A 22,593-nucleotide genomic window follows, 5' to 3' on the forward strand; every position below is an offset into this window, starting at 1 on the left:
TTGCTCTCCTCTGTACCTTTCTGCAGCTCTGTGATATCCTTTCAGAGATTGGGTGACCTGAATTGTACACAGTTTTCTAATTGTGGCAGTACCAAACAGTTATCTAATGACACCCACATCTGCTATTCTGTTGCCTGTAAAGCCCAAATTGAACAGATCCTTTGGAGCTCTTCATAGTCTGTTCAGGATTTAATCATCCTGAATAATTTGGTCTTGTCTGCAAACATATCTACTTCACTGTTCTACATCTACACCCCTGCCTCAAAATCATTTAGGAATGCAAAACAGCACCAGTCTCAACACATGACTTGAGGGATCCCACTGCTTACTTCCTTCCATTGTAAAAACTTCCCATTTGTTCCTTCCTCACATTACCTTGTTTTTAAAACCTGTTACATATCCGGCCATAAGAGGAACATTCTCTTACTTCATCACTGCTAAGTTTTCATAGAAGTACTGTGAAGTACTTTGTCAAAAACCTTTTGAAAATCCAAATATATTACGCCTGTCAGTTCATTTCTATTAGTTGTCTATTGACACTCTCAGATAATTATAAACGATTCAAAATTCAAAAGCCCCAGACCCCTTTGAAGGCATTCTATGAGTTCTAACTCAGAAAGGCAGCATCATGGTTGCTTGTTTGCTTTTAACAGTTCTAGCCTTTTCTCCTGTTTTATCTGAGGCAGAACTTAGGCTGACAGGACTATAATTTCCTGTCCTCTATTCTTCTTTATGTATAGACTCCTAATCCTAATTCCTTCTTTGTAATTTGTGAAAATTATGGTTCTGCTGACACACACCCTGCTAGTAAATTCTAAAAACTTTTATATTTTTTTGACATTGTATCATCATCATTGACATCACTATATCCCCATATCACACATCCATACTGGCTATGTTGTAAAATATATCACAGTGATGAATAAACTCAGAAACATAGCACAGACTTCCCTATCCTTTTCCTAACTTGATTTCCTAACCCCACATAGGAGTGAGCTGATTTTAGTCTTGTGTGGCCTACTCTTTTTGATGGAATCCCTATGGCCCACTGCTGCATTTTAAATTTACAAAGCAAGAGTGCAAAGTCAGAATCTCTCAACAGTTAAAGCATAACTAATCTGTGGTATGCAATCCTTTTGTATGAACTCTTACCTAAGAACACAGGAGCCACCTTGTAGAATACGACCCAGATTCCTCTGTTCCAGCATACTTTGCCAGAATCTCAGCTACCAGGAATTTTTAGGAAGTCCATTAGAGAAACTGATCTGAAACTGGCCAGAGTGGTCTACCCTTCTTCCCACCACTGCTTAAAAAAACATGAACCACTTTCTTTACATTGTAAAAGTTGTGATATGGATCCAGAAAATGCTGTGCCTTGAATGTTGGTTTTGTGATGACTTGGAAACACCCTTGATTTTTGCTGTTGGCAGCAGGGACAGTTATGAGGTGTGTTTGTATAATGAACTTCAAAAGTCTGCATGCAATTACTATTAGAATATGTGTACTGGATTTGGGATTTTACAGCAACTTGTCACTAGGGAATGTTGTGGATCCTGGAGATGCACCCAGCAGTGGATATGGAATGCATGGAGCTCTCATATCAACACAACGTGGCTTTAGGAGGATCTGTAACCCTATGCCAGAGCTCCCTTGGATCCATAATTTTTAGGATGCAATACTCCTCCTGAGATGGAGACTGGCTTTGTGTCATTTGATTATTATTATTTAATTGCCAGCTCCATGGGGGATGTAACACTTGGAATTATTGTGGTGGTAGTAGTCAAGGTCAGGGCATTTTCCTGCTTGAGGTGAGGGACAAGTCGTAAGGGGAATTGCAGGCGGGGTGGGTGCAAAAGCCAACCAGACCTCCAGTTGATTTTTCAACATTGGTGAAGGGTTAGCACCCTCCAACTCACCTGAGGCCAGCAGGCCAGATAAGGGGGGTGACTTTGTGATACACGCACCTCTGACCTTCAATACTTCACTTCTGCTCCCCTCCCCTCACCCGCTATATCTGCTGCCTGAGGTAGGCACCTCACTTTGCCGAAGGGCAGGGCCAACCCTGGATATTTGTGTTTGTTTGTGTGAGAGACAGACAGACACAGAGAAAGAAGCAGAGCACTCCAACCAACCAAAAGAGTTTCTTTATTAACCGAAGGCCGTAACAATGAGAGACCATTCACCTATTGACTTGACTATTGTGGCAACATGATGATGTTTGCAAGCTGCTGGTTGTGTGTAAGTTGGTTTTGCAGGGACTCTCGTGACTGGGTTGGGGGGAGCGGGCAACCTCTGCTGCAAACGAGGGCTGGGTGTTTGTACTGCTGGGTTTGGCGGGCGGGAACCCGAGGGGGCCCTGCGTGCCTCTGGCTCTGGGTGAGGAAGTGGTGGTGGCGGCGGCGGGTCCTCTTCCTTGCCACACGTGGGCTGTTGACATGAGGAGGTTGAGACTAGTGGAGCAGCTGCGAGAAGCGGGTAACGTTTCTGCTCTGAGCAAAACAGCGAGGGGGTGCGGGGGGGGTGCGAAGCCGTCGAAGCGAATATCCCGCCAGTTCAGCGGGTTGCAGGACGGACGGCGAAGGGGGCAAAGCCGCCCGCGCGGCGTGGGCTGAAGAAAGCCTGAGCCTCCCTCCTCTGCATTGTGCCGGCTGCCGAGTCCAGTCCGCAGTTTCCGTCTCTCCTCAGCAGTCTCCGTCTCTGGCAGCGGCGGAGGGCGGCGAGGCAAGCGCACGGAACAGCCAGTTGTTTAAAATCCTTCTAGAACCGTTTCTAATTCCCCCTTGCGCCGGGGAAGGGAGAGCGGGAGGGGGAGGAGGAGCCGGAGGCTGGTGGGGGGAGGGAGCCAGCGGAGAGGGAGGAGAGAGCAGCCTGTCCTGGTCTCCGCCTGTCAATCACGGCGCGGGAGGTGTGTCCGAGCTCGCGGCGGGCCAATGGCGTGTGTGTGTGGCGGCGTCTCCATGGTGACTGGGCTGTTCCTGGGGAGGCTGTGATGGGTTGACAGGTGCGTGACAGTCGGAGCTCTCTGCAGGCATGTACGGCAAAGGCAAGAGCAACAGCAGCGTCCCGTCCGACAGCCAGGCCAGGGAGAAGTGAGTACAGCCCGCCGGACCGCACAGCCCGACGGGGCGGGGGAGGTGGGCGCGCGGACGCCCCGCGCAAAGTAACTTTCCCGCTTGTGGCAGAGGGGGGGCCTCGCAGGAGCTCGCGGGGGAGCACAACCCCGGCGCGGGGAAAAAAAAAAACAGGCGGGAGGGCGGGGGGGGGTGTGATGCCACAAGTAGGGGTGTAGGCAGGAGGGTGAGTGTGCGTTTGTGTGTGTGTGTGCGCGGCGGCTGCGCGCGCGCGCGGCCGCGTGTATGGTAAAAAAGTGAAGTGCGCGAGACCCTCCCGGTTCAGGCAGCGGCAGGGGGTAGCGGAGCCTCTTGCGAGGGGGTGGGGCCGGGGCGCTTCCCCTCAGCTCGGGCCGCCGGGGAGCGGGCAGGACGAGGCGAGGCGGGACGTGCCCGAGCCCCTCGCCCGCCCCGGACGCGGGAGGACTGGCGGGCGGGCGGCGGAAGGTTGTAGCTCTCGGGCTGTGCGAGGGGAGAAAGTGGTTGAAGTCGGCGGTGTAGTGCCTCAAGCCTCGGGAGGCTTAGGGTAGTGGGATTAGTATTTAGGCTGGGGAGCGTTTCCCCGTGTTTGTGTTTTCCTTTCCCCTCGCTCTGCCCGGGTCGGGCTGTGGGGGGGGGGGGGATGGGGGCGAAGATGGTGTTGGAGTAACTTTGGTAACAAAAGAGTCTGGGGTTGTGTGCTGGTGTAAAGCTTCCGCTGGGGAGGAAGAAACAGAAGCCTCGCTGCCTTGCCTGCTAACTCCACAACACTCAACGCTCTCCCCTCTCTTTATTATTGTTATTATTTAAATCGAGACCTAGTATCTTTCTTCCCCACTCTTCCCCTCATTATTTCATACAGCCAGGAACTGTTTCAGTTGGTGCATTCTGGCCTAGGTTTGGGGGTAAAAGGGTACTATATGCTTTTAAATAAGAAAACGGCTGCAATAGTTTGCAGGGTTTTTGTTTTTTTAAAAAAGAAAAACGTGTGTAGAAAGGGCTGGGGTAGGAAGTGTTCTGAGGCTGAAAGGTGAATTCGGGTTGTTTGTCAGTAAAACTGAACATTCTGTAATGAGGAGGAGAAAAACTTGGACCTGGGTTACCAGAAGAATTGGGACATAGCCCTTGTTGGGGAGTGGTGCTGAGGGCAATAGTAAATGGGTGCTGCTGTGTTTTAAGTCTGTTACAGTGTTAATGAAGGAAAGACACCCCCCCACCCTACCCCCTTACAGGAGAGTTATTACTTCTATTGCAGTACCTTGAGTCACCTGTTATGAAGACACCAAAACTTTAAAAAGTACACAAAGTCTTGTTGTAAACAGTGTTCACCTGATCTGCAAAATTGTAAACAATGCTACACACATTTTTGTGTTCTCTTGTAGTAAGACATCTCATTCTCTTCATCTTGTTGGGTGTTTATTTTTACCAAAGAATTGGCCGAAGAGAGTACATTGAAAAGTAGTCTTAACAAATTCAAAGTAAACCAGAATTTATAGGGGTTATGTCAGTTTGCTTGTGATTTAAAGTTTTCATTTTCCTCATTGGAAGTTAGTTATAATTACAGTTTTCATTTTCCTCATTGGAAGTAGTAGAACACAGAGGGGAGCTGGTCATGAAGCTCGGTCCTGTTGCAGATAGGAAAATATAGTACCCAATACAGCAAATAGTATCATTCTCAGGAGTACTCCTCCTGTACAGAGGCTTCGTCATTGCACTCGTCACCTTCACAGGCTTAGGGTGAGGTTTCTGAGATCAGGGACCCCCAGCCAGAAAAGGTTTTGGTATGCATTGTCTTTAAAAAATGTCATTGTACATAACTTTGAAGCTTTACTCAGGATGAGAATTAATGTGCTAAACATGACTGGGAAGTTTCCCTCAAGGCAGTTTGTGCTGAACCTTCACCTAGGTTTTCCTTGCCGCAACCTTTTGAAGAAGAGAGTTACTTCCTGATTCCAGAGACAAAGAAGCAGGCCACAGAGACTTAAATCATTTGTCAGATATTTGATTTTGGCATGTCTAAGTCTGTGTGGAGAAAGGGACACAAAAACTAATAGTGTGACTAAAATGTTAAACAAATGGATGAGTTACATAAACTTAAACCAGAGAACCAGTTAAAACAAAGCATTTAGAAACTCTCTCACCCGTTTATGTACATAACACAACAATACATTTCTTGCCCAAAGTTACGTACAGTAGCTGGATTTTTTAGTTGTGATTATTGTATTTCTTCAAGTTTGTAAACTATATTGCTGAGTAGGTTGTGTGGGAACAAATGTAAAATAGGGCCCTGGTGTAGACCTTAGCTGTGTTGATGGTTCTTGGAAAGTTTGTATGCATCTGAGATGCTGTAATGTTTGATACTTTTTTCTACACTTAACAAAGGCATGCTCTAAGATAGGACACTACGTGAATAACTGTTTAGTTATAGAAGACAAACTAGCTACACTCAACTGTCACCAAGTAATAAGTACCCTTTGAAGTGAAGTTTAGGGAAATGCTAGATGGTGCTATTTGATCTAAATACATTTGTCGCTCCATTCATTACAGCTTGCAGCAAAGGATCTGTATTCCTCTTGTACAGTTTGCCTGGTCCTATGCAATATTTTAAACTAATAAATCTGAAAATACTTGAGTGTTATGTCCTCTTTGTTGGGTAAGGATCGTAGTCTAGAATTTGGCAGGGGGGATCGTTAGATGCTTGATTCTTTTGGATATTGCTGTATATGCAATTATATGTACTGTTTTTTTCTTTGATAAATCTATAAAGCAATGTTGCTTTTTATTATAGTATTTTTCCACCACTGTACAATTTTAACCCTAGGGATATGGTTCTATTGAGAGCAGTGATATCAAAATAGAGGTGGGAGGGAAGAGAGAAACATCTTTCTGTGCTTTTTATACACTAATGATGTTCTGAACCACAAGCATGATTGGAGGTTAAAAAATTGACCTGAAACATTTAGTTTAGAAACAATTTCTTTTAAATAGTTACTGTATATGTTTTGCTGGAAGAGTATGATGTGGCTATATACTTTGAATGCATTTATCTTTCTGTATGAGTATTTGTAGGCTGTATGTAAACATTACACATGGCTTCAATCCAGGTTCCAATTTTGCATTCTTAATGTCAGTTGACCTAAATGGAATATATATGCTTAAATGGATCCAGGATTACAGAAGGTGAAAGTCAAATTCTATTCATGTTGACTCCGAAATTTTGTTTAATGGGGCTTACGCCCAAGAAGCTGTGTTTAGGTTTGTATGAAGATTTGGGTGCTGGGAATCATGTTTCAAGATACTTGTAAACTGCAATTTATTTACTTCATCAGTTCAGGAATAAAATTGATCGAAAACCTCTCTTAAATAGTATTCAGAGCATTTATATTACAGTGCTGTTAATATACAATGTAAATACACAAGTGAAGTTCTACAGCAGGAGTGGGCAGTCTGTGATCTTTCAGATGTTGCTGGACTACAGTTGCTGTCATCCCTCAGTTTCTGGGAGTTGGAGACCAATAATGTCTAGAGGGCCACACACAGGTTTCCCATGCCTGTTGTACAGTGTGAGCCTGTGGCACTGATGAAAGTGAAGGTTTATATGCCAGTCAACAAGACTGTGTATGTTTTGGTAGTCTTTAGACTGGAAACAATGGATTTGGCTTTCTGTCCAGTAATTCATTTTGGGAAATATTTGTTTTTCCTATGCTGACTTTGTTTCAGGAAGTAAGTGTATTGAAGACATCAGATGGTGAATTTCTATGTTGGAAAATACTATTTTTCAGCTTTTACAAGTTTTTCTTGTGGTAGATAACTTTTTATTATTTCTGGCTCTAGAGAAAAGTGATTGCAAGGGTGCCATATGAATGTTTTGATTTGTTTTAAAGAGTCACTTATGCATATAATTTCATATCCTGTATGTAGTTCTACTATGACTATATAAGGAACATTCATTTTGTGATATAGAAAATATATAGCTATGCTAAAGGAGAAAAGGTTCACTTTGATGACTAAAGCTACTATTGTAATAATGGCTGTGGACATTTTTCTAAATTTAGTATTTCTCTTTCAACTGCTTTGATAGTAATTTTTAATGGGTGTGTCCCAAAAGATGGGTTAATTTTAATGAGGTGGTAGAATCGACAAGACATTGCTGAAATAAATAAAATAAAATAAAATAAAATAAAATAAAATCTTTCATTTCTTCTAAAGTAATTTCAGAGGAGTGTGTCAGCAATTGCAAGCTGCCCAATTTGGTCCAATGTAAGAGGCCTTTGGAATAGGTTATATGACTGCTAGTCAAATGAATACTAGTCTTGTCAAGAAGAACACAAAGGCCAGCTTTGTATGTATATATCTCGTCTTAATAATCTAAGATATGGGCAAGCCTTGTGCCTGCTGTCCCTTTTCTCCTTCCTTCTTGGTGTGCTGTGATTAGCCCAGGAAGTCTTTCTTAGCTATCATTTCCCATATGGATTCAATTGGGAATTATGGTTGCCAGGATTTGAATAAACCAGGATCATAAACTGTGGTTTGAATTTGATTTAAGATCTTGTCTTGTTTTGATCCTGGTAAATATAGTTTACATAGATGCTGTAGGAAACTATAGTTAATCAAAGATACTTGAGTCAATGGCAGCATGCTCAAGAAGAGAAGGGGTCGTGTGAGGATGGGATGGTCAGACAGAAGGCTCATGCATATCAAGACTTAATTAGCTGAAATATGTGTGTTTGAACCAGGTTTAATCCTCTGAAAACTGAATTCTCTAAAACTGTGATGTCCTGGCTTTGTTGTAATTTTGGTTTTAATGACATTTTTATTAATGTTTTTATGTAAACCATATTGAGCTTTGACAATGGCACTATAAAGCTGAAATAAAGAATAAATGGAGAGTCCAGCAACCTCTTTCCTCTGAACATCTATGTGACTTTGTCTTGTTTTGTGACAAAATGAAGTTGGATCATATAATGAGAGACCTAGTACTTGTTTTGATAAGAGACCATCCTGGCATGCAAGTATGATGTCTGGAATTTGACCTGTTTTGGAGATGCCTGTTCTTCTGCTGTCTTGAAAGAAAATGCTTTTCTACTTCTTAAAATATAGCTTCTAGAAAAGGGTTGTCAGGAAAATGGGGGGGGGGGATGACTTGAATATATTTCCTGCTTCTGTTGCTAAACAGTTACAGGTATTTAGCTAGGGCACAGTACAGAACACATGATGTGGTCCCTGCCCAGAGAACTTAGAATTTGCACTGTTGCTATGAGTTAGGGCTTATTATTTGCACGTAGTTTTGAGTTCCTGCTTCTTCTTTTAGAATGATTGTGGATTTAAAAAGATTGTGTGTAGTTTGGCTCTGAATGTTTTCCTCGGAGAATACAATGAAGCTTAAAGTTTATGTGTGAGACAATACCAGCAGCTAGTGGTTTCAGAACTCGTGTCATACAGTCTGTTTCTAGTTAGCAGCCTAAGAGGCTCTCTTCTGAATTGACTTAAGTTTTGGGAACTCATATATGTGTATAACATGGGTTGACTTCTATACCATCCATATGTGCTAGGTTCTAGTATATAGGTGTACTAGCTCTGACTATATTGTAGCAGACAGTTTCTCTTAGCCTTCTTATAGGTAAAGGTAAAGGGACCCCTGACCGTTAGGTCCAGTCGACTCTGGGGTTGCAGTCCTCATCTCACTCTATAGGTCGAGGGAGCCGGCGTTTGTCCGCAGACAGCTTCTGGATCATGTGGCCAGCATGACTAAGCTGCTTCTGGCGAACCAGAGCAGTGCATGGAAACACTGTTTACCTTCCCGCCGGAGCGGTATCTATTTATCTACTTGCACTTTGACGTGCTTTCGAACTGCTAGGTGGGCAGGAGCTGGGAGCGAGCAACAGGAGCTCACCCCATTGCAGGGATTCGAACCGCTGAGCTCCCGATCGGCAAGCCCTAGGCTCTGTGGTTTAGACCACAGCGCTACCCACGTCTTATAGCCTTCTTATAGCCTTCTTGTAGCCACTTGTAAATAGTGTTCAAAGTATGAAACATGCCTCTGAGCAGCCTTACAACATAGCTAGCAGAATGTGGAGTGTATTGCATTGGTTAGTTCATAGAGCACAACCCAAAGATGGAGGGCTTTTCTTGATTTCAGAAGCCAGACTACGGAGGTGTTTATATCTATGACCAGCACAACAGATGCCTTTTCAGTGTAGTTCAATTGCTGTTGTTTAATCATAAATAGTTACTACTCTTGTTATAACAATAGTACTGGCTACTTGAGGGTTTACATGACCAAACACTGGGGACAATCTGCTTCACTGTTGTTGATTTTTTTAATGACTGCAAGCCCTTTAACTTGTTATTAGCCTTATTTGTAATCAAACCTATATTTTAGTGTATGGAGTCCCAAAGTGTCTTACAAAGCGAAAATTAAATAAATTTAAAATACGCAATATGCTATAACACTTTTGCCTATCTTCGCTTGATACTAGCCATGTAAGATAATAAAACAGTAGGTTAGAGCATTATTTATGAACATGAATAAGTTGCCAAATTACCTACACAGCCCTCTGTGTGCAGGCTCTTTTGAGTTGGTAAATGTTCTGATACAGAATCAATGACTCGTTAACAAGGCAACTTCATAAGCAGGGCTCTGTATATGGGGGACTCAATGGTGTGCACCAGGACTGCTGGCTTATAACTTTTAAACTATTTCTTGCCACTATACCTGAAGCTGGAAACTAAAATTATGGTTTTGAATTGGAATATACTCAGTCAAGGTAGCCAAGATGAGGGATACCTTTCTTTGGAAATGACTGTGATGCTAATAAGGAAACCGTTTGCTTAAATTTGATAATCTGTGCACAAGTTCCTGGAAATAATACGGCTGAAATCCTAAGTATGCATACTTCAAGGTAAGCCTTGTTGCAATACAAGTAAACAAGATTAGATTTTTGTTGTAAAAGTGCAGACAGAATGTATCGTATCCATGGTCATGTACCTCCATTGGGTCAGTGCATCTTTCTGTTAACTAGAAAGTGGTGGTTCACGCCCACCCAGGGACCGTTGAGAGCAGGATTCCTGCATTGCTGGGGATTGGACTAGATGACCCTCGGAGTCCCCTCCAACTCTACAATTCTATGATTCTATGATTAAATAATAGAGATCAGTGAATGAAGAATGGAAGCAGCAAAGTACAGTGGTACTTCGGGTTACAGATGCTTCAGGTTACAGATGCTTCAGGTTACAGACGCTTCAGGTTACAGACTCTACTAACCCAGAAATATTACCTTAGGTTAAGAACTTTGCTTCAGGATGAGAACAGAAATTGCGCAGCGGTGGTGCGGCAGCTGCAGGAGGCCCCATTACCTAAAGTGGTGCTTCAGGTTAAGAACAGTTTCAGGTTAAGAATGGACCTCCAGAACGAATTAAGTTCTTAACCCGAGATACCACTGTACTGGAAAAGTAAGCTTATGTAAAATTAAAAAGTACTTCAAAACAAGTAACGACATTAAAGTAACTTATATGACACGTTGTGAGTCTGTTTACAGTACTAAGGTTAATATGTCCAGCTTACCATTTTCCTATCTGCTAAAGTTCTAGGGAACATTTTAAGTGTATCTGCAACTCATGTCTAAATATGTGTTTCCATTTTCTATGTTGGTATTTCACCTGTAAAGTAGTGTTAGAAATTAGCCAGGCACCAGGCGCGTTTTGCAACTGGTGCAGGTCCAATGCGACCACGTGGAGAGCTCTGGATGCCAGGTTGGCAACTGGGGAAAGCAAAATGTCACATAGAGAAAGATCTGAAATATTTTCACTGAAGCCTGGATTTGTTTTATTCTGACTGTTTTATTTGATGTTTTAATGTGTTGTATACTGCTTTGAGATTAGTTGTTTGAAATATAAAGTGGTATTGAAATAAATAAGAGCAGCAGCAGCGACACCATTGCAAAAAAGTGGCACCTTGACATTCCATTGTGGTATCTGTAACCTAGGTTTAAGGTGCTATTTGGTGATTAAATTATATATCTGAGTTTCTAATACTGTTGTAAAGTCTACACTGGCTGGAATGTACATTCAATTTAAATTTTGCTGTACCCAAAGTCCCACATTTACAATGTGGGCATGAGCAGCTCGATGCTACTCTTCAGTATTGTGTGCAAATATTGTCTTGCTGACTGCACAAAGAAGCAGTTCTCCTATACTGTGATAACAGAATGAAAAGTTGAAATTTAAAATTACTTGTCTAAATTCCTCTGCTGCAAAAGATTCTGGTAGCACACAGAAATTCCCGATTCTACTCTGTAAAAAAGCTAGAAATTTTACTAGCTGTTCCTGGGGTGGTTGATGGGAGAAATTTTGAAGTATTTTTGTTCTAAAATATCTCTTACTAGTCATGTCTTAATGCAAGCAGGTTTATTTGCTTAAAATGGCAACAATACCTCTCTTCTATGTAACTGTGAAAGAAAAACATTCTCCCCTATTTTGCAACGGCCCTTAGAAGCACCCCTCCCCATTTTCACAGCTGCTTTACCCATAAAACCAACTCTGCATAAAAAAAACCCTTAAACGGTGAATTGGCTCACTATAATAAAATGAGCGTGTCTTGCAGCATGAACCACAGGTTGTAGATTTGTTCCTGCTAGCATGCTTGTTCCTCAGATTTGAGCTGTGATCCATGAGTCAAACCAGTTTATGTGCAAATGCCTTAAGTTGTTTGCTTTTTTGTCTCCATTCTTCCCTTCATAACGTTTCTATTTTCCATGCTAGTGGGAAAGAGCGCCCTTATGCTATTCAAACCTCACTACTTCAACATTGTTTCTTTCTGTATGTGCATATTTTATTATGACAACAGGGAGCAAACTGTTGGTGTTTTTGATTCTTTTCCAGTTTAGTTCTTACTGAAGTTGTTCCAGTTTTGGTTCAGGCCAATACAGTTTAGTTACAAGTTTGCTATATTTCAACCAGCTCAGTTTTTAGTTTCCATTGGGAAATGTGGACATTATTGACACTACACTGATTAAGGTCAGTTGATGTCATCATGCATAATGTTATTTAGTCTTGATACTCGGGGTTAAACATACTATACAGAGAAGCCTCAGTCAAGACAGAAAAATATCCATTCTTACAGGATTTTGGAACTGGGGAAATGGAAATAGGAAAGGAACAATTTGAGATGATGGGAGAGTTGTGCCCCAGTTAAACTTCCATTATCATGCACCTACCCACCCACATGTTGTTACCCCTCCCCCCTCTTTTTCTATTCCTTATAGCTACCTGTCTCAGAGCATGAACAGAGCGATGCTGTCTGGGTTGTGTGAGACCCTCCAGGCTTAAAGAAGCAGCTTCTAAGGGATTTTGCTTCTTAATAAGCTTCTGTGTATAGTGATCCTTGGTTCAAAGGTTAGAAAGGAAGGCTTTAAGCAACCATCTGCAGAGACTGACCAAGTAGTGCCCCATGGGGAAGAAGCTCAGCGTTGTGACAAATGCGGAACACGTTCTCTTCTAGCCTGTTGAATTGACCTTCAATTTATTACAGTGGATTCATACTTAAAGCAGCATGCTGCTGTCCTGCATGCTGTTTCCCGAACATAAAGATCATCCCTGTTGTATCAGTCTAAAGCTCTGCCTAGTCTACCCCCTTTCTTCACTCACTTGCCAACCAGAAGCTCAGGTGTGGAACATGAAAGCAGTAATCATCTGCTCTTCCCCCCAATGACTGGTATTCAGTGGCAAACTCCCTCTGAACCTGCAGAGTCCATATAGTCATAATTAGTAACTCTTGATAGACCTATACTACCTGAATTTATCCATCTTTTTAAAGCCATCTAAGCCAGTGTCAATCCACACAATATGTGGCACTGGTTTCTTTAAATCACATGCTGTGTGAGGAAGTACTTCTGAATCTGCTGTCCATCTATCATTGGGCAGCCCTGAGTTCCAGTAGAATTACACCACACAACATTTTATAAATCTCTGTCATTTTATAAACCACTATCATACTCCATCCCTTATTTTTTTATATTATTCATACAACATATGATTTTGGCATCAGAGTGCTAGATAGGGGACGAAGGTGTGAGACTGTAAGACCAAAGAGGAGAAGATTGTAGTAGTATAGCTGAGTGGCAGCCAAGACATAAACCAGATATTTTGCTGAAGGGAGAGAGCAAGGGCTGTATTTTTGCAGTGCTGCAAATTCCAGACTGAATTTGGGGAAACACAGGTGAGAGAGCAGTCAAAGAACCACAAGTCTGTTCAAATGGACAGGCAGCAACATTGGTGGTGTACAGAAGAGATGGGGAACCTGTGGCCCTCCAGATGTTATTCAACTCCAGCTGCCATAAATGATTGATCATTGACCATGCTGTCTGGGGCTTGTGGGATTCAAATGACTAGTGGGCCACAGGTTCCCCTGCCCTGATGTTCAGTAAACGGAGAGTGTTTTTCCTTAATAAAAAGCCTTTTTAAAAAAAGCTTTGCTTCACAGGTAAGGTGCTCCATTCCCCTTTATACATCCTTTTTTGTTGAGCTCTACAATATGCGTCTTGAAATTAATTGACTAGAACTGTACACAGGGTCCCAAACATGCCCAAAGCATCGGTTAATTCTTGAAAATAACAGCATGGAATTCAGGACAAACTTAACTGTATAAAAATCTTCCCATAGATTTGTCATCTTTTTATAGTTTTGTGTGCCAGTGAGAGTGCCTCTATACCATTTTTAAAGGCAGAAACTTAATTGTAAATAAGTTTACTTGAATGTCTTTTTTTTCCTTTTTCCTTTTGTAAGCTCAGGTTTAGGACAACTGGATAGATTTGTAATTCTATGTGCTGGCTCTGTCCATGTTCCTCTTTGTGATTTTTTATATGGAGAATTTATGTAATTTGATTTAGGAAACAGTGCATGCATCATTTGCTGTTGCTGCAGCATTCTTTTAGTTCACCATGAATTGTTTTTCCATTTAGATTGGACATGCTCATGAATGGTTCTGCGTGTTAACACAGTGGGAAATTTGTACACACCACTTCATTCTGGGAAAAGTAATGCTAGTGTCCCTATTATTAAATGGGAATGTTATTGCTTGTTGTTGTGCATGCTGTGTAGATCCTAATGGTCATTGTAAGGATGGAGACCCTCACATTAGGAATGCAGCATGCTGGGAGGAGAGACTTATCCTTTCTCTCGCCAGCCAAGTTCCTGAAGAAAATTTCCCCCTGAGCTCCACAATTAGGAATAGGAAAAGGCTCCCTTTGGTGCTAATGGGAGCTTTATTCCTATCCTTAATTCCAGTGTATGAGAGTTGCAAGGGTATTTATTGGGATCATGCCTGGGGAGAAAAAGGTTATATCTGTCCTCCCTATATGTCTCCTCAGGGCCTCTCACTCTTGCTCTTAAAACAAAGCTGATGTGATTGCCAATGATGCATTTAGCGTCATGTGTAGTTGGCCCTCATTTCCACATTGAAACAACAACGACAAAAAGAATTTGAGAAAAACATTGGTAATAAATTGGATATCCATTTTATAATTATGTTAGCTTTTCCCCTCTTCTATCATTTCCTATATTTGTCTAATGCAAATATAGTAGTAATTCCTCTGGTTAGTTTGTAGTAATTCCTAGGGTTAGTTTCCCAAAAACTGCTTCAGAATCTTTAAAAAGAAACAGAATAATGGGATTATATTGCAATCGTCTTGGAAGCAGTTCCCTTGGATTTCATATAATGGTCAGTGTGTAGGGAATCCCAAATTCACTCTTGAGGTTTATTGGCAGAATTAAAAAGGGATGGATGATTGTAGCACCTCTTTGTTGGTTAGTCCCTGTTTGAATCTGCTATCTCACACAGTTAACTCTTGCCAAAGACTTGCTTTGGGAATTAGGAATGTATTCACTTCGCCACAGGCAACAGTAGAGTGCTGTCCAATCTAATGGATTGAAGCAAGTGTGATCAGAATTGGGTTTTTTGGAGAACAGACAGTTTGAATTGTAATGTTAAGTGCACATCAAAGGAAAAACATGACTTTAGGGCACCTGTGGTGTGTTTTAATGGCAGGTGGAAGGGATAGGAGGACCATAAGAAATTCTTGTGGGAAACAGCATTGTATTGGTTTGCATGTAGATTGTGGGGAGCACATAGTCCTCTTCTTGTATTACACTAATTGGAGGAGCTACAATGGTATTTTGACCCAGTTAAGATGCAAGGAGGTAAGGGTCAAGAATGAACTTGTCTCCCCTTGCTAATTGTGTTTCAGTAGGGGATTTTGTCTCATGGTTGAGAACCATTGCTCTTGATATATCTAGTTTAAAGTGTATATTATACTAACTAGGTTTTCAGTGGCTTCAGAGTATTAAATATAAATGCACCTAATATGGAAGATTCAGAAGTCATGTCTTCAGTCACTTATCCAGGCAGAATGTGTTCAGAAACATTAGTTTAGGCCTTCTGATGGGATGTGCACTCTGTTAGGCACCCCCAGAGGATTGTATGTTGAAGCTTGAGCTTCCAGTAAATGCTCCCCCTTGCCACTCTGACCCTGGCTCTTCCACAAAGCTTTTCCCCCATTTCCCAACCCTGAAGAACTGATTTAAATGAGGAATTAATTTCAGTGAAGTAGAATAAATTAATTGGAATAGGAAAAGAGTTCTGACTATATAATACTCTAGGGTTTATATTCACTTTTAATGTGTTCACTATCCCTGTCCCTTTGGGGGAGAATCGCTGCCGCTTACTAAAGTCCCCATTAATTTTCTAGCAAGGAGTCAATGTTTTAAACCACAGTGTCTACCATATTACCAGGAACTTATATATAAATCCTGTGTTTGACCTTCTGAATTCCCATTTTTCATGTTGATAGCCGCAAGTACTTAAAAGTGGATGAAGAAGTTAAAAAGTGTAACATAGTTTTGTTAGAATAATGACCGGATAACAATTTGCACATACAGTTAACATGGCATCCTTAGTTTGGTGGAAGCTTTCCACGAAAAGCTTGTATCCTATTTCCACGAGTACCCAACCATTCTAACATAAAGAGAGCCATTACTGTGTATGGCATCTCACAGAGCACAAGAGGACAGGTCCCTGCCCAGAGAGGTTAGAATCAGTAGAAGCAGGGTCAAGAGGGAAAGAATGGGTTTATTCAGCTGTACTTATTTAGTCTTAGTTACAGTAGATAATAGACTCTACTGTAGTTTTAAATTCTGGTATATATGGAGTGATAAGAATACCATAACCCTGCTGGATCAGTTCAAACAAAGGCCTATATGGTCCAGCATCCTGTTCTCAGGGTGGCCAACCAGATGCCTTTGGGAAGCCCAGAAGCAGGACATGGGCAGAATTGCATTCTTCCCACATGTGATTCCCAGCAACTGGTATTCAGAGGAATATTGCCTCCAGCATTGAGGTAACATTTGGCTAACGTGACTCACGACTGCTAGGTTTGCTGTATTTAAAAAAGTAAAAACCAGGAGACTTTTTTAAGACACCAAAAAAATGTGATTTATGGATTGACTTGCCTAAGATCCAGGACAAAGCACTGCCTTTTAGAAATTCCCCATGGAGGTCAATTCCACCTTTGAAACCTCGTTAATGTCTGGAAAAATCCAGACATATTACATCCCTACTGTTGACAGTGTAATCATCCAGGATAGTATTTGCACAATATTTCCATTTGATGCTTTTTTAATTTAAAGTTTGTGTCTGATGTTATTTCTCTGTATCAGAAACAAACAAGATCCTAACCCAACCACTTACCGGTACGTTGCTTTAAAATCATCCATCCCATACCCTCAACAAATAATCCTACCTGTTTATCATTAACGGTGTCTGCAACATATCATTCAGTCACATATTACAGACTCCCCACCCCCCACCCCAAAAGGTGAACAAATACATGAGAGACAAAATACACGGAAAAAATCTGCATAGGCCCAATTAAAACATTTTATTGAGATTGCCCAGGATTAATTTTATGTAGCCATGCAAGTCTTTGCAATATTGAAGTTCAGTTCTGTATAATATAGGTAGAAGAAATAAAAACTTTGTATTACGTGATACTACAAGCACAGTCTAAAGAATACGTAGGTAAGCCCTCCATTTTTCTGTTACTAGTTCTGTTTCCTCTGGAATTTCCTCATGCATTTAAAAGGCCATAGATTGTTGAACGGCTGAAGGCCCTGTGGTTTTGTGCTCAGGCTGACAGGGGGGGAAATGGTGATGTTCCATAGATAACCACAATAAGTATGGAAGGATAAGGGAATCTGCCTTTCAGAAGTGCACACTACTTAAGTATTTGGACAAAATTAACAATGCACTACTCTCAAACTGCTCATCATGGACAGGATCCAAAAACTGTGACAATAAACCCAATGAACCCAAGGATGATATCTGAGTGGGGTCTCCCTAAATACCCCCCTCACATTACACATGTTAAACTGCTTTTGGAACTGAAGGAAGAGAGTCCAAAGTAATGTGTAATATAATAGTGGGGAAAGGACTATGAGCTTCGGGGGCACTTTGGATGCTGGTGAGCCTAAACAGCTCCTTGGATCTTGCCCACTCTTTCCTTTCCAAGTCTACAAGGGGGAATAACAGTGAGCTAAGGGGTAACTACTTCTGCTCAAGTGTGAAGTGTACAGCTGGAAGAATGCATTCGGCAGTGAACCAGGGGTAAATTGCCTGTGCAAATGCGCCTTACCTAGGTATGAGAGACTCTGAATTTAATTATAGTTATCCAGAAGAACCTAGTTTCAATTGTCTGCTTTTGTCATTGCTTATTTAAACAAACTGACATCTTGCATATTGTATATGCTTTGAAACAAAAAAAGTGTGAAATAAGGATTTTTTTGAGTGTCTTAACTTTCCTGTATCTTCTATGAGTGCTCCAGATTTGCTGAATTGCTGCTCAGTGACATGTATTGATTTGATTCTCCAGTGACTTCCACCAGAAATAGCAGTGGCATGTTAGAAGAATTCTCATGCCTAAATATTGCTTCTCTTAATAATGATATTAATAAAACTATTAAGCAATATAAATGTGGCAGTTTGTAAACCGAATCTTAGATATTCTGTCTGGATTTTTAAAATAATCCAGTGGGATATGAAAAGAAACAAAGGATGGGACTTTCTGCACAATTGATCTGTCATCTCAAATCACATTTCAGAGTTTCAATGATAATCCTGCAAGTTACTGGTCAGTGTACTGTATTCCAGTTTGGGGTAGGTCTCCAAACAATAAAAAGAAACAGAGAAAAAAGCTACTACGAGATATAAAATTGCTGCTGGGGGTTAGTCCTACTGCTGGTTGATGTTAAATTTATGCAAACAGTCCTTAACCTAATTTACAGTTCTGCGGACAAACTGAAAGATAAACTCAACAAAATACAGAGATTTGGCAGTCACAACTAGGAAAAGTATTGCCTTTTTTATTCAGCATGAGATACAAAGGGGCCCTCGTGTATACATGAGGTGGCTTCCACTCATTTGTTTGACCTTGTGCTATAGCTTTGTAGAAAACAATGAAACTAATCAAAAGATGTTTTCCTACCTGTGTGGAAACAGGGATAGAATCTGTATATTAAAAGGTGAAAGATCTATATCATCTGAAGGGAAACCATAGTATCTATATTTTGTGGCAATGAAGAAGCTCATCTGCTAGCACTCACATAAGCATTTGCGGAACAATGCTAGTGGCTATAATTCTCTGGCTCCAACCCATTGTGCTTTCTTATGCTGTCCCTGCAACAGAAATGCAAGCTTGAGGGGAAGATACATGCACACTGCACAAATGAAAAACAAATGCATTATACAGACATGCCATAGAAGTAACTTTAAAGAGCTAGAGTGCAATATCTGGAAGAGATGAAGTAACAGTAACAGCATAACAGAGATTAGAGAAGTAGGACAGTAGAAGGAGAATTGTGCTAGGAATGCAAAAGTGTTTCCGAAGTAATGTTACTTTTAAATTTGAAATAAAGTATGAAATACTTTCAGCATCACTCATAACCTTAAATGCATTTGTTAAGATTGTGTTTTTTAAAGGATGTTTTGATTTCAGTTTTAATTTTATACAGTTTTTGAAAGAAAGTGACAACACAATAAAAATTGTAAGAGGCATGCAATTTTAGTAAGTTGGAAAATAATTGGGAAGTGACATCTTAAAATGTGTTACTAAATTGATTAAAAGACAGAATAAAAGCCAGTGTGTATCTCCAGTCAGTTGTATTGGTTGTAATAGTATATCCTATTTTTCAAGCCTTGCAAAATATTCCCCCTAAGAGGCTCATAATCTGCAACTGCTTGATTTAGTTGCAGAGATGTAAAGGTTCAGGAGAGGGAGTTTTTAAAAATGTGCTAAACTAGTTTTCTTTCCTGTTGATATCCCCCTTATTTTTTCAGTGGATAGATTGGAAAGCTTCAAGGAAATCTCAATGTCTCAATTTTTTAGAGAGACTCTGGGAATTATGAAAGCCATTCTGGCTTCTGGTTTGATCCTGAAATGTCCCTATCCTCCCCCCCCCCCGCTGCCAGCACTGCCACCAAGCTTGGGGAGGAGAATGAGCTGGCGCTTGTCCCAAGCAATGACTATGGCAGCACCTGTGGCTGCAAAGGAGAATCCCTGTTGCCTCTGCTGCCTCCTCCCTTGGGTAGCTTGTAGCAGCTTCCAAAGAGCGGAAGAGGAGAGGCTGTCGCTGCGAAGGCCCAGCCTCACGTGATGCGCTGGCTCCAAGGGCAGGAAGAAAGCGGGAGCAGAGTGCGAGTCTTATTTTTTTATATTTTTAATGCTTTGTGTATCTGCTTCTAATTTTGCCCCTTTTAAAAATTTGTTTATTGGTGTGTGTTTTTCTTTTTGTAAATCTACCAAAGAATATAATAAAATAAAATTGGGATTAAGGGGTTTTCTCAGGATGGTGGAGAGTGTGTGTGCCCCATTGGTGTAGTGGTGGCGGCACTCGCCCTTCTGATAGGAAATGACCTGGGGGAGGTGCCAAAAATGGGGGGGTCGAGGAGGGTTAGTTGGAGAGTGAGAAATCATCTGAGGAATGTTGGAGAGTATGCTGATGTGTTTTCTCAGTTAACTTGTTTCTGATGCAACATGGTCAAATAATATTATTGCACAGCTAATTTGTGCTGCAGCAAATAACTTGTATCCAAGATATTAAATATTAAATCCATTGTTAGCCATACTCAGAGTATACTCATTGAAATCAGTAATACGCACAGGTCTTTTGCCTGCGCACTCCGCATGATTGCCATGAACTATGATTAAACCTAGGTAAAGGTAAAGGTACCCCTGCCCGTACGGGCCAGTCTTGACAGACTCTAGGGTTGTGCGCCCATCTCACTCAAGAGGCCGGGGGCCAGCGCTGTCCGGAGACAGTTCCGGGTCACGTGGCCAGCGTGACATCGCTGCTCTGGCAAGCCAGAGCTGCACACGGAAACGCCGTTTACCTTCCTGCTAGTAAGCGGTCCCTATTTATCTACTTGCACCCGGGGGTGCTTTCAAACTGCTAGGTTGGCAGGCGCTGGGACCGAGCAGCGGGAGCGCACCCCGCCGCGGGGATTCAAACCGCCGACCTTTTGATCGGCAAGCCCTAGGCGCTGAGGCTTTTACCCACAGCGCCACCCATGTATGATTAAACCTAGAAGTCTCTAATTAACCATAGGTTGCCATTTCATCCAAATTGGTTAACTATGGTTACTAATTTTAGAACAAAACAAGATATTAAATTATAATTTGAAGTTGGTTTAACTTCCTTGTTTGCTCCAAAGCTGGTAAGCATGGTTTCCTAGTTCAGATGGAATGGGAAACTTGTTAGTGACATATTTGCTCTAAATCACAGCTTGTTTGAATGGGCTTAGTAAGCAGAGATGATAGTCTTTACTGGTCCATGGATGGAAACTATGTTCAAATGTTACAGAAGAGATTCAGGCATTTGGTGCAGGAGTTGAATCATGGAAAATAATCTGATGAATGGTTGGAAGTGCATATACAAAATCTTAAATTTTGTACATGTTGGTAGTAAGCAACTGAACAGAATATTCCACTGTATGGAAACCTTCAATTTAATGAAGTCCACAAAGCTCAAATGAATGAGCATCAGGCATTATGAATCTTTCAGACACTGATAAAGAGAAATCTGAGTTATGCTAGTATTTTTGAAAAAGTGTATACGGAGAAGGAGTATGATATAAATACAGTAAATATGGTTTTAGGATAACCAATTTTCACTACAGTTACTAAGGATACTGGTTACTAAAAAGGTGCACAGGGCAGGCTTCAACTCCCATGGAGTTCTTATGGAGCTTCCTTCCAAGTATACGTGCACAAAATTGTGCTGGTGATATGTTGTTAAGAAGTTCAATGCTATGTTCATAAAGTGTAGCCTAATAAGCAAATTGATTCCAAATTGCTTGCAGCACCAGATAAAAACTTACTTGTTCACCTGGTATTTGGAAGTATCTGTTTGTTCATGGTCTTTAGTGTAATTACTGACCGCTGCAAACTTGTATTATTATTTTTTTATAAAAGCTTGACTTCTCTGGTAGTGGTCTTTATTTTTTAATTGTGTTTCTGTTCATTGGGGGCATCCATTGTTTTGTTTTTTAAATATCATTTGCATACCATCCTGGGATCTGAAATGCGTGAAGGACAGTCTAAAAGTTCAATAAATGAAAAACAAACTTACTTTTCTTTTATATTGTACTGATAACTGGCCTTTGCCATGCTTTGCATTCATTAAAGATCATTATTTTTCTCAAGTTCACAAGTCACATTTATGTCCGTTCATGACTTTAGTGGTTTTAAATCTCTTAAATGATCTTTTGAGATATTTGCAACATATGTACATTTTAGGTAAGAGTCTTAACATTTCGTTGGTTATGACAAAATGTAAGCATTAAGTAATTACAGTGGTACCTCAGGTTACATACGCTTCAGGTTACACACTCCGCTAACCCAAAAAATAGTGCAGTGGTGCCTCGCAAGACGAAATTAATTCGTTCCGCGAGTTTTGTCGTCTTGCGATTTTTTTTGTCTTGCGAAGCACGGTGTCGGAAAAGTTTCGGAAAAGCTTCAAAAATCACCAAAGTCTTCAAAAACCTCAAATAAGGCTACCACACCGCGTGCTATGAGTTGCTCCTCGAAGTCAAGTCGCAACTGTATTAACGGTGTTAAGAAAAAGGAAACAAACTTGCAAGACGTTTCCGTCCTGCGAAGCAAGCCCATAGGGAAAATTGTCTTGCGAAGCAGCTCAAAAAACAAAAAACCCTTTCGTCTTGCGGGTTTTTTGTCTTGTGAGGCATTCGTCTTGCGAGGTACCACTGTGCTTCAGGTTAAGAACTTTGCTTCAGGATAAGAACAGAAATCGGGCTCCGGCAGCGTGGCGGCAGCAGGAGGCCCCATTAGCTAAAGTGGTGCTTCAGGTTAAGAACAGTTTCAGGTTAAGTACGGACCTCCGGAACGAATTAAGTACTTAACCCGAGGTACCACTGTACAGGCTTTCTAACCTGATTTGC

General features: G+C 41.3%; 1 protein-coding gene across 8 annotated transcripts in view; it reads left to right on the top strand.

The window, feature by feature from the left end:
• Nucleotides 1-2,455: 2,455 nt before the first annotated feature.
• SSBP2 (single stranded DNA binding protein 2) overlaps nt 2,456-22,593 on the top strand; it is a 121,655-nt gene continuing 101,517 nt past the window's right edge. For 2 of the 8 annotated variants that reach the window (XM_028749536.2, XM_028749538.2), the window contains exon 1: nt 2,941-3,089. In XM_028749536.2, coding sequence (XP_028605369.1) covers nt 3,031-3,089 — 59 coding nt within the window. In that variant the 5' untranslated portion in view covers nt 2,941-3,030. Of the gene's footprint in view, nt 2,476-2,924; nt 3,090-22,593 lie in introns of those variants that run through there. The other 6 variants (XM_077936256.1, XM_077936254.1, XM_077936251.1 and 3 more) reach the window with 6 other exon arrangements.

The sequence above is a fragment of the Podarcis muralis genome, chromosome 11, assembly GCF_964188315.1.
Source record: "Podarcis muralis chromosome 11, rPodMur119.hap1.1, whole genome shotgun sequence".
Classification (NCBI taxonomy): Eukaryota; Metazoa; Chordata; class Lepidosauria; order Squamata; family Lacertidae; genus Podarcis; species Podarcis muralis.